At 45.3% G+C, this 10709-nt stretch overlaps 1 protein-coding gene across 1 annotated transcript in view; it reads left to right on the top strand.

Moving 5' to 3' along the window:
- LOC128136610 (uncharacterized) overlaps nucleotides 1-5458 on the top strand; it is a 30493-nt gene extending 25035 nt beyond the window's left edge. Inside the window, exon 11 of the mRNA XM_052776534.1 lies at nucleotides 4796-5458. Within this exon, the coding sequence (XP_052632494.1) occupies nucleotides 4796-4991 (196 nt within the window). The 3' untranslated portion in view covers nucleotides 4992-5458. The remainder of the gene's footprint in view (nucleotides 1-4795) is intronic.
- Nucleotides 5459-10709: the final 5251 nt, after the last annotated feature.

Raw genomic sequence — 10709 nt, forward strand, 5'->3', positions numbered from 1 at the left:
AAAAGATAGTCGTGCCTCTCTTTTTCTACTTTTCAAGCCAAAACGGGGTTGCATTTTGATCATCCCTACCTGCCTTAAACAATAGCTCTGAGCTCAAAATCCTACGACAGGAAGGCAGGGTTTGCTTTGCAGAGGAATAGCCAGAAAGAGCGCACAGAGGACAAATGTTTTTGCTGTCTTTAATGTCCCCCGTCCAGGACAGAGCAGTCCCCCCTCACGCAGCTGGGGACCCGGACCGAACCGCTCCGGGAGCCGGGCAGAGTTTTCCTCCTGGCAGTTCAAAGCTTTGGCAGAGCCCCTCGTGCCGGGCTGCCCGGGGAGCGGTGGGGAGCGTTCCGAGGAAGGAGCCTACAGCGGTTCGTGTAGTTCGGATCCCTCCTCACCGCAAGCAAAACCCAGATACGCTTGAGAGTGAACAAATATTCACGTTTACCCTGCTGCCTCTGTGAGATTGAGCCTGTGTTTCAGTGCAGATTTGGACCCATCCCCAGAACTGTGGACCCCACCGGTCTCATTGTCCTGTCTCTTGATGGGACTCACCGAGGCACGGGGGCATCTTCAACCCTCTTGTACCCAACACCGGGCAGTAACCTCAATGCAACTCAAAGCCGTCAGACAACTTCGCAGGGTTGAAAAATGTCCCAAACGCACAAGTCTTTCCGAGCACGGGTGTCCACCCTAGCATGTAGTCATCTTATAACAGGAGGGGATCTTGAGGAGTGTGAGGAGCACAGAGGTGAATATACAGGGCATGATGGTACCGAAGATAATATCTGGATAAGTAAAATATGTAAGTGTGTCCTTAAGTACTTTGCCCCTCCCACTCACACTTGCATTAATGCTTTAAGGCACTCTCAGCCTACCTCTGTCTGAAGCTTCAAACACTCCAGTCTGGCCTTAAACATTATTTCACCACGCAAACCTTTTGGCCTTTTTTCCCTCTTCCTATCTGGTCACTTTTTATCAACTTAATTTCTTAATGAGTGCATAAAACTTATGCAGAGCAATGCATAAAAGTGAGCAATACATAAAATGTTATGGCACAGTCCTCAGGATAATTTATTGCATTTATAAAATTGAAGAGTCAGGCTTCTCTGGCTGGCCAGGCGAGCCTCATGCCCATGAGGAGAAGGTGGCCAAGACCCCCTGGATGTTTTGGCTGACTTTGCCTGTTGCTCCGTGCAGCAGCAAGCATCTCCGTGTTATGGAGGATACTGTGCTCAGCCCTTCTGCCACCATCTGGTGCAATTGCTTCGTAGCCTGCTGCGCAGCCGATGCCGTGCAATATGAAGAAGGTGCTGGAGTCTTCCTGACAGGGACGTGGGGGTTGGCCTGCAGAGGGGACCCGGGGACCTCTACAGAGCACTGCCTGGCAGCTGATGCCTGGCTGCCCATGGTGTAGTTTAGTCCCTTTGCTGGTCCCTGCACACGTGAAATGCATTGGGTGTGATGGAGCAGGGGACTTTTGAGGGTCTCCGGTTTTTGGCACGTGCAGCATTGGAACGGTTCGTTTTTGCAGCTGTTGCACTGAATCAATGTCCGTTTTGGGGGCTAATTGTATCTCCCTGCTTGATTTGCAAGGCATAAAACGCTATAATGTCATGACTTTGGGGATGGGCAGCTGGAAGTTGATCTTCAGCTCAACCCACAGCCGCAGCCAGGGCAGCTTGTCGGAGACCCAGTGGAACTCAGCAGTCCCAGGGGCTGCTAGGCTACAGGGATCTGGGTTTGGGCTGCGATGAGCAAAGAGGCTTTGTCTTGCTCGCCTGGGATGGTACGGAGGCAGCCATACGGTGCTCTCCCAGGCTTTTAGCCCAGTGGGTGCGAGGACTCAGAAAGCAGGTAGGGTGGGATCACTGCAGATTTTGGGTGTACCCCATCATGGGGGAAGGAGGGGCAGAGCTGGCAGGAGAAGGAGCACCCCAGCATCCCCTGAAGGTGTCCCAATTAAGCAGCATTACTATCCCCATTAAGCAGCAGTCGTTGCTGGTAAGTATCTTTGGACTTAAATCTTAATTCCGTGGGAGATGTCCCAATTAAGTGGATCTTGTGATTAAACACTTCCTGATTAAGTGGAGTGTACTTAACTCATTCAAATTAATAACTCATCTGAAAGAAATCAAGTTACACACAGATGGAATCTTTTTTTCCTTTCATTTGGGGATTGAGCGCACATAACAATTCCAGTTAAGTATCTGGTAAGTGATATTTTTCCTAATGTGTCTCTCAAAGTGGAAATGTTTTAAGCAGTTGTGGTTTTTTTGTTGTTGGTTTTTTTTTTCTAATATCTTGAATTGTCCTGTGTATCAATAATGAAATATTGATGCTCATATCTAACATTAAGGAACCAGCAGTTTGATATTACATTGACATGCAACAGAAAGTACTGATAGGCTCAGCACTGCATACGAGATGAGGTAGGGAATTAATGCATTGGCAGTTGTCTTTGCTGGAACTGGTTAGAAGCCAACTAAAATCTGCCTAAAAGGGTTCGACAACATTAAATTGCCCAACTTGGCACCAAAGCTTTCCCAGAAGATGTGTAGTATCAATGACATGCCTAATATTTATAGTGCCATCAGTATGTGTGTTTGCAACTTTTAAGTTTTGTGCTATATTTTTTTCTCATTTATATAACAAAAATTTGTAATGAAGTTTTGTTACGTATCTAAATTTTTGCTACTTGAAGTGAACCTAGAGAAAGGCCCAGCGAGAGGCACAGTGCTGTGATTTACAGGTTGCAGTGATCAGACCAAAGATCATTTTTCCAAACAGATTGAAAAATGTCCTCTTTTCAGCAAAATCTGTTGTGCTGGAGGACTATGTGTCGTACTCCCTAATCTGCATTCTCTTGTGGTTAAAATAGATATGTAAATTAAAAAAATTATAAAATCACATGGATCTTATTCTGATCTCTGATAGTGTAAAGCCAGAATGATTATGTTGATGGTTTTGTAAGCACGGTGAGAGGCACGTAAGGAAAAGGAGTGCAATATATTTCTCGTCTGCTGCTCAAAGCGTGTTTGTCTCTGAAGAAAACCAGTTATCGAGGAGTTTGGGAGAGCAAGGGGGAGAGCGGGGGTCTGTGCTTGGGGGAAGTAAGTGAACTGTCTGCAGTCCTATACTGGAATGTGTTTGATTTTATTACATTGCCAGATCTTAAGTGATCTGCATCGCTCAGTGTTTCTGAACTGCTCTGGTGTTTATTGACAATTACAATAAAAAATAAAGCTGATATTTAAATCCTGCCTGCTTAGTGAAAACAGAAATGTTTGGGGGGAAGTCTGAATTAGTTCCACTTTGTAACAGAGTAAATAGCAGATTTCAGCCTTCATTTAAAACAAAAGGTAAATCTCATACCCAGAATCCAGTGTGTCTCAAAAAATTATTTCCTTGGAAGTATAAATTGGGATGCCAATGAAGTTTCAGAACAAAACGGGTATTTTTATACTTTGTTCATTTCATATTTATCACTAGCTTGTTTGCTAATTTTCATTTGCAAGAGGCAATTCTTCCAGCTAACTGGCTGCCTCAATGGGCCACTGATTTCTTTGAAGTGACAGTCTGTAAATATGCATAAAAAAGAGATGCAATTAGCGTGTGTGTGGTTCAGTGCAGCCTGATTTCATTGGCAAGTTTACCCACAGTGTTGATAAGCTACATTATCTAGAAAATTGGCCGCTGAAAAACAGCACCTCTGATTGCCAGCAAAGGTTCCAGATAACAGGGTGCTGAAGAGAAATATAATTGAGGTTGAATATGTTAACCAAGGTGTCACATGCTCCTTAGAAGCGCTAATTTATCAGCATGTTGGAATTTTTATTAACATTTGGAATGCATTTCTACCACACTAATGAAGTGGAATTGGCAGTTCAGGTTTTAGTTATTGTCATTTCTGAGAAGTTAAATGTAATTTCTCGTTAGACACAGTTATGTAAATATATTTGTTCAGAGGTTGAAAAAATTATACATTTTGCAAAATACAAATATGTTGTTAAGGAGGAGTATGACAAATCAGTCGCAGTTAAAGTCATAAAAGCCAGCCAAACGTTCGCCCTGCATTGTGCTTTCCGGAGCATCACTCATTTTTAGGGCACCTGAAGAAAATGAACTTAGCAGAGTTTTAATAAATGGCGTAGTCACTCATTAATGTAAAAGAGGCAAGACAGAGAAATGCAGTGTGATTTGTCGGGGTATTGGTTTAAGGGGTATCGCACTGTGCTTATCTTTGCCTCTCGTTTTTTGTGTGGAAAGGGTCTGGTGCCCAGAAGGGCACTGGCTTTTGTTTCCCCTGGTTTTTGACATACGGGAAGTTGGGCTGTTTTCAGTTTCTCGGCTGTACACAAACACGCTGTGTGACATTATGCTGCAAAGCGATGAGAAAAGAAATGGGTAGAAGGATGACAGTTCCCAAAGGCCGTGACAGACCCGGTTCAAGGCGCTTTCGGTTCCAATGCCATGCTTGTTTTCTGCAAAAAAATTTAAACTAGCGATGACAACGAGTAACCTAAAAGTAAGGGGATACTGCTATTAGCTAAGAAGATAGTACGTGTGTACTCACTTTAAAGAAAACCTGTAAACCTGCCCGGCAGTGGCGAAAGGCAATAGGAAAGAAGTGCTACCGAAGTTTGCATCGCGACTTTCAGCAGAGGCAGAGCAGGTCTGACTTGCACATCTCCTTTGTGCTATTCCACGGTTCTCCTTCCGAATTAACATCTCAAAAACCTCTAAGGGCCACCTTTCCTTCTGGGGAAAACCCGGTCCTAAACTCTCGGTGCGTGTGCTCTCGTCGCAGGGGCATCGTGGACACGCCGCTCATCCGCTCCAAGGACCTGCGGCCGCTGGTGCGGTGCTGGCTGGCGGACATCCCCGCCGGGAGGCTGGCTCGAGCCACCGACCTGCAGGCTGCCGTTGTTTATTTGGCCTCCGAAGCCTCGGATTACATGACAGGTCATAATCTGGTCATCGAGGGCGGCCAGAGCCTGTGGTAAGGGGTGTCCTCCTGCCTCCCCTCTCAGGGGTATAGTTCACACTGGAAAGTGCCTGTTAGAGTTTAGCTTAGTCCAAGTTTTGGCCTGTGCGGCTAAGTGGCCAGCTAATATGAAATGATTGGTTTTTTTCTTTTGGGTGTTGCTTTGGAGACTCGTGTAATAAAAAAAAAAAAAAAAAAAAGGAAAAAAAGCAATCTTCCATTTTCGACATTTTCATGTTTTTTCACTACATGTTCAGATTTCTGTTAAATTAGTATTTAATGATATAAAGGCACATTTACTGCAGTGAGATTTGGCTATTACTTAGTTTAACGGGGCATTTTTAAAGCGATCAGTATTAGCTGGTCTGTGTAGTATATTGTTCTTAGGCGATTTTTTGTATTCAAGTTGTTCCAGTGACATCTATGAGTGGTGAAAAACAGTTGGATGTAGTGTTAAAAAAAATAAATTAGTTCATTGCATTTGAACCTGAATGTTGCCATTTTATATTTACTGGTGTTCTTAGTTTTTAACTGTGTTTATACAAACACCCACATAAATGCCCCTGAAAGGAAAGTACTGCACTTAACAGAGAATCATGGTTGGTAATTATAATGGCTCTAATCCAAAGCCCATTGAGGTAAGTGGGGACTGCTCATATACTTTAAGTTAAACCCATGTATAAATGTTGATACAACTGGGTCTTTGTTTTTCTTGATAGGCAGATGTAAGCAAAGGTCGTCTTCCAAATATTTTTTTTCTCCTGTAAAATTCTGAAGACAGCTCTTGGGTGTAAATCAAGGCCAGCTCAAATGGTACCAATACAGTTCTGTTGGCTGAAGAGCTCATTTCGGCAATAGCTCTGGGTTCATTGCTTATAGGTAATAAAACGTGGTACAATAACACCACCGTTTCGATAATGCTCTGAATTTATACAGACTTCCATCCTGAGGGCCTTTAAGCATAACCTAAGGAGAATTTACGGGAAGGAATTCACTTGCAAATCCTCATGTCATTTGTTTTGCGTTTGGCAGCTCTTTGTTACCATAACATAAATAATTGTGGATGAATGTCATTACTTTGATTAAGTGCTACAAGTCCATACATTGGCTAGCCATTATTGTGGTGAATTGCTATAATGGCTTCAGACTTGACATTCACCGCCACGTTGTAAGGTATGCATCTCGCTGACGTACTATCATCGTTATCATGGATAAAGTGCAAGAAGATACTTGTCTTCATTAAATTTTCTATTAGACCATTGATAATTAATACATATCTCATGTTTCATCTCGAGTCGTTTTTCTGGGGAGCGTTGCTGTTAAGCGACTCAGGGCTAGAGTTTTTTGGCTTGAAATCCCTGCCTTGTGTGCATGATCTAATTTATTGACAGTGCTCTGCAAACTCACAGGCTTAAGGAGAGCTCAATTTTGGATAAATCTTCAAGAAAAACAATTAAGGATTTAAACGTTTTATTATTTTTCTGGGCTCACAAAACCTTTTCTCTCCTAGCTCCCACACTTGCATCATTTTGTGTCATGCTCTGGAGGGCTCGGTGGAGTTCTCACATCCCTCTGGCTGGCTTTTCACCCAGAGGTTAATGTGCAAACATTGGTGAACTCATCAGGAGCTCTTCCAAGGGATCCTAGAGGGGCTTGTATACTATCGCTTGGACTGCTGGTGAACAGTTTGTTGCAGCTCCTACCTAAAGTGTAAAATAACAAACTTGAGCTAATTTGAAACATGAACTGCAGTTGGCACTGGAACTGTAACCAATGTTCTCGCTTTCTCGGTAGAAAGACAAAGAGCTGAACAGGCTGCTGAGGTTGAACTCCCTTTCCCTGTCTGGAGATGGTTGCAGGTTAGCACCAAAGGCACTGGCAGGGCGTTGCAGGAAGCTGAAGTTCATTGCCCTGGTGCCGGGTGGTTTTGGGAAGAAGATTTTCAGCCAGTAAGTGTCGTGCTGTGACTTTCACAAGCTTCCAAATTAACTTTAAAAACAAAACCCAGACAGACCCCCCCCCCCCAGACTTTAAAAAAAAAAAAATCAAAATGATCTCTTAGCTAAGCAGCCTCCAGTGTTTGGACTAGAGCTTGTCTCTCTCCGATCTGTTTGCCCCCAGGCTCTGCCTTTGAAGGGCTGAGCAGGCAGAGCAGAGAGGAGCGAGTTTCCCTGCACAGGTTGATGTGGGGCTTGGACCCTGTTTGGAGACGCTGCCGTGTGTCCGCGCGGACCCTGGCTCTGCCTCTTGTTGGCCCAGAGCGGCTGGTGGAAGAGGCCGTCTCTCACTCCGTGATACAGCAGCGGCTCAAAACTAAGCGGCCCGAGGGAGTCCGGCACTCGGTGCCAAGTCCCCGGGGCGACGGGCAAACACCCTCACGGCACTTTTGGTTTGCGTGGCATCCTCACTTGGGCCAAAGAAAGGAATCCTGGAGGAGAGCAGGTGTTGGGAGGGAAATGCATCTCCCCACACATGTGTGAGCCAGCCTGTCTCCTCCTCAGGACAGAGTTTCACCTCTCTCCTCCACATGCCTGTACCCAGGGCTCCATCCCCTCACGGGCTCCATCCCTTCACGGGCTCCGGCAACGACATTGTGGCTCTTCACGGTCTCCCCTTGTAATTTCTTGGGAGAAAAAGCTGATTTCCACTCAAAGGCAGGGCTCACCGTGCAGTGGTGCTTCTGTCCGATAGGACCAAACCTTGCCTTTGGGCTGGGATCTGGTGGCAGCTCCCCGGGGAACGGGGCTCCCCGCTGGGTGCAGGATCGCACCCTGCCTTGGGCAGAGGGGGAGGTTCATTGCTACAGTCGTGGGGTCTTTTCTGGCAACGCAGCCCTAAAGTGAGTGGAAGCGGCGATTTCCCTTTATAAGGGGAAAGCAAAGCACGGAGGGATGCAAGAAAAGCCTTTTCCCCCTCTTAGCACAGAAAACCTGAGGGAAGGGGGGAAAAAAAAAAAAATTGAAAAAAAGCACCTTTCTGGGGAATGCGGCTGAAGCTGCGAAATGGCAGCCTCTGTGTTTGGTGGGGTTGTTCAGGGCAGCTCAGCCCCGGCGCGGAGCGGTGCGGAGCGGCGCGGAGAGGCCGCGGGCGGAGGCGCCGTTCCCGGCGGTACCTCTAGGAGGAAACCTCAACCTGTGTTGTGTCTGCGGGAGCCGGGCTTCCCGGCTCTGCTATTCAACTTTTATATTGTAGCTAAGTTAGTACTTTTGAGATTTCTAAGTTTTTTTTTTTTTTTTTAAACATTTATGTAGAACACCACATAATTGCGAAAAGATAATAGTCACATACCCTAGGGCTTGGTGTACACTTATGTTAAAAGTACAGCTTTTATTGGCAACTAAAGTAATAACCTTTCCATGTCAAATTGCTTTAAATTAAACTTAAAAAAAAAATGCTGGCTGATACCCACACTTAGTAATTGTCAAACATTAGCATAATGTGGAATACTAAAGCTGCCTAAATCTTGGGTTTAAAAATAATTATTTACTTAGGTAAATTCTCTATTCAAAAGCATAATATTAGATTTTTTTTTTTTTTTAACAGTTTCCTTGATGTATATGTTAAAATGCAGACCTAAGTGTGACATGGAAGTGGGACTGAATGTTATTGTGGCCTCTGAGAGAAAAAGGGGGATTTTATACTTTTAGCTTATCCATCCACCATTGGTCGCCCTGAAAGAAACGTTTTAAGGTGACACCTCTGAAGGCATAGGTGCTGCGGGTGACATCTGGTGACCCAAGACCAGTGACCTGGAATACCTGCTGGCTGCACCCCGTGCTGCAGCCCTGAAGTGCACACATAAAGTTTCTCATGCTGGACGACATCTGGGAGACGGGCATCTCAAGTATGTGGGTATGCAAAGCCAAGGGCGGCAGGTCAGTAAAGTGCTTCACACAGGTGCCTTTTACTTCTCTGTTTCAGCACGTAACTGGAGCAAACGTGGCAGGGACCATTCAAATTTCCAGTGCGAAGCGGGAGAGGAAACTCTGAGCTGTGAGATGTGGCTCTCTTGGCTCTCTGCTGCACGGGGAGGAAACTGGACCTACCAGGTGCCGTGAGGACACAAATCCTGGTGGTTTTCTGCTTTTTGGGAGGCCCAGGCTCTGACATGCCCTGCTGAGGACTTTGATCTCTCTGCTAGGGCTTCCCTGCGGAGTCCAGCACAGCACTGCAAGTCCACCAGTTCTTCCTCAGAAACACGTCAACGTTTTGCTGGAAGTTCAGCAAAACCCACTTTGGAACATTTTCTTAAAGAAATCAGCAGTTCCCTTAGGGCAAAAGGTTTTGTGGCAAATTGCTGCACCTTTGGCTAGCAAGGTAGAAAGGGATTGCCTTTCCTACTCCTTTAGGGAGCAGGAAGCTCTGGGAGGCTCTCGCTGCCTTTCCAGCCAGCTGACAGAGGAACAGAAGAGAGCGGTAGCACCTGGGAACAGGAGGTTTATGATCTTCAAGAGAGAGAGTTAAACAGTTGTTGGGAGGAGAAACGCAAGGAGCTGAGGACTGAAAATTGGATACCTTTCCCAGCCTTGCCTAATACCATATGTGTTTTACACTGATTATAAATCTGACTATATATTAATTTCCACACTGTTTTAATTCTTTAAAGCAGGGAAGGAAAATACATGCTCTTCCTTGGAGAACCCCAATGCAGTCTTACAGCATATGCCTTCTCACCAGAACAGGTTGAAATTCTTCAAAACTCTCAAATCACACTGAGTGTTTGCTGCTCAATTTTCACCTACCCAGTGTCTTTTCTCCATTCAGTGCCTCCTTCCTCTTTCTCTAGAACTCTCCCTTCCCCACCTGTCCTACCTGACCTCTTTCCCCTGCTCTGCTGCCGGTGCTGCTGCTGTCGCCCCATCGCACCAAGGCAAACGGAGAGGAGCGGAGAGGGACCAAGCAGAGCACCTCGACAGTACACACGGGTTACCCAGAAATACCTCTCATTACCAAGGCCTGGATTTAGCCTTCATTTACTTGCAGCCCAAATGACTCCGTCGCAATCCGTGAAGCTTCTGGTACCAGGACTTCATTGGTGGTAGCAAACGCAGGAAGACTCTTGTTCATGGGTGAGTACAAGTAACTCCCACCTCAATCTTTTCCCATGTGAATACTTGAATATGTTCTTGAATCCAGGAGTGGCCTGAAAAATGTATCCAGGCATCAGGGAAAGCTGTAGATCCCACTCCCACTTTTGTTAAAGTCCTTTCCCAATCTGGGGCTCGATCAGGACTAATTCAGCCCTTGCTGGCTTGGTTGTGGGGACAATATGCCCTCCCCTGGAAGATGTCCTTCAGGACGCAACCCCACACGGCAGCTGCAAGCGCTTTCTGCCATGCTCTATTTGCTCCCCTTTCACCAGCGCAGCATGCTGTGTACAGACTCAGTTTGTGTCTTTAGGAAGCCTCATTAATTCACAAGATACATATTTTTTTGCTTGACAGTTTGTAACAGCTTCTTAAATGTGTAAACTAGCATTTTCAGATTTGTATTAAAATACCGACAAATAGATTTATGTTTCCATAGGCTACTTCCTATGTCCAGACAGACTACTGACACTACCTTACATGTACAGTTGTTGCATAAATGATATGTTAACGCATGAGAGAAGCCATTAATTTAAAACTGTTCAGAATGATTAAGGGCTTTAATTACAGCCCTGATTAAAACAAGGCTTTTGGTAAATAGCAAAATGGCAAATACTATGCTATTCCATTACAAAACTCTCTTGATGACA

This window comes from Harpia harpyja, chromosome Z, assembly GCF_026419915.1.
Source record: "Harpia harpyja isolate bHarHar1 chromosome Z, bHarHar1 primary haplotype, whole genome shotgun sequence".
Lineage (NCBI taxonomy): Eukaryota > Metazoa > Chordata > Aves > Accipitriformes > Accipitridae > Harpia > Harpia harpyja.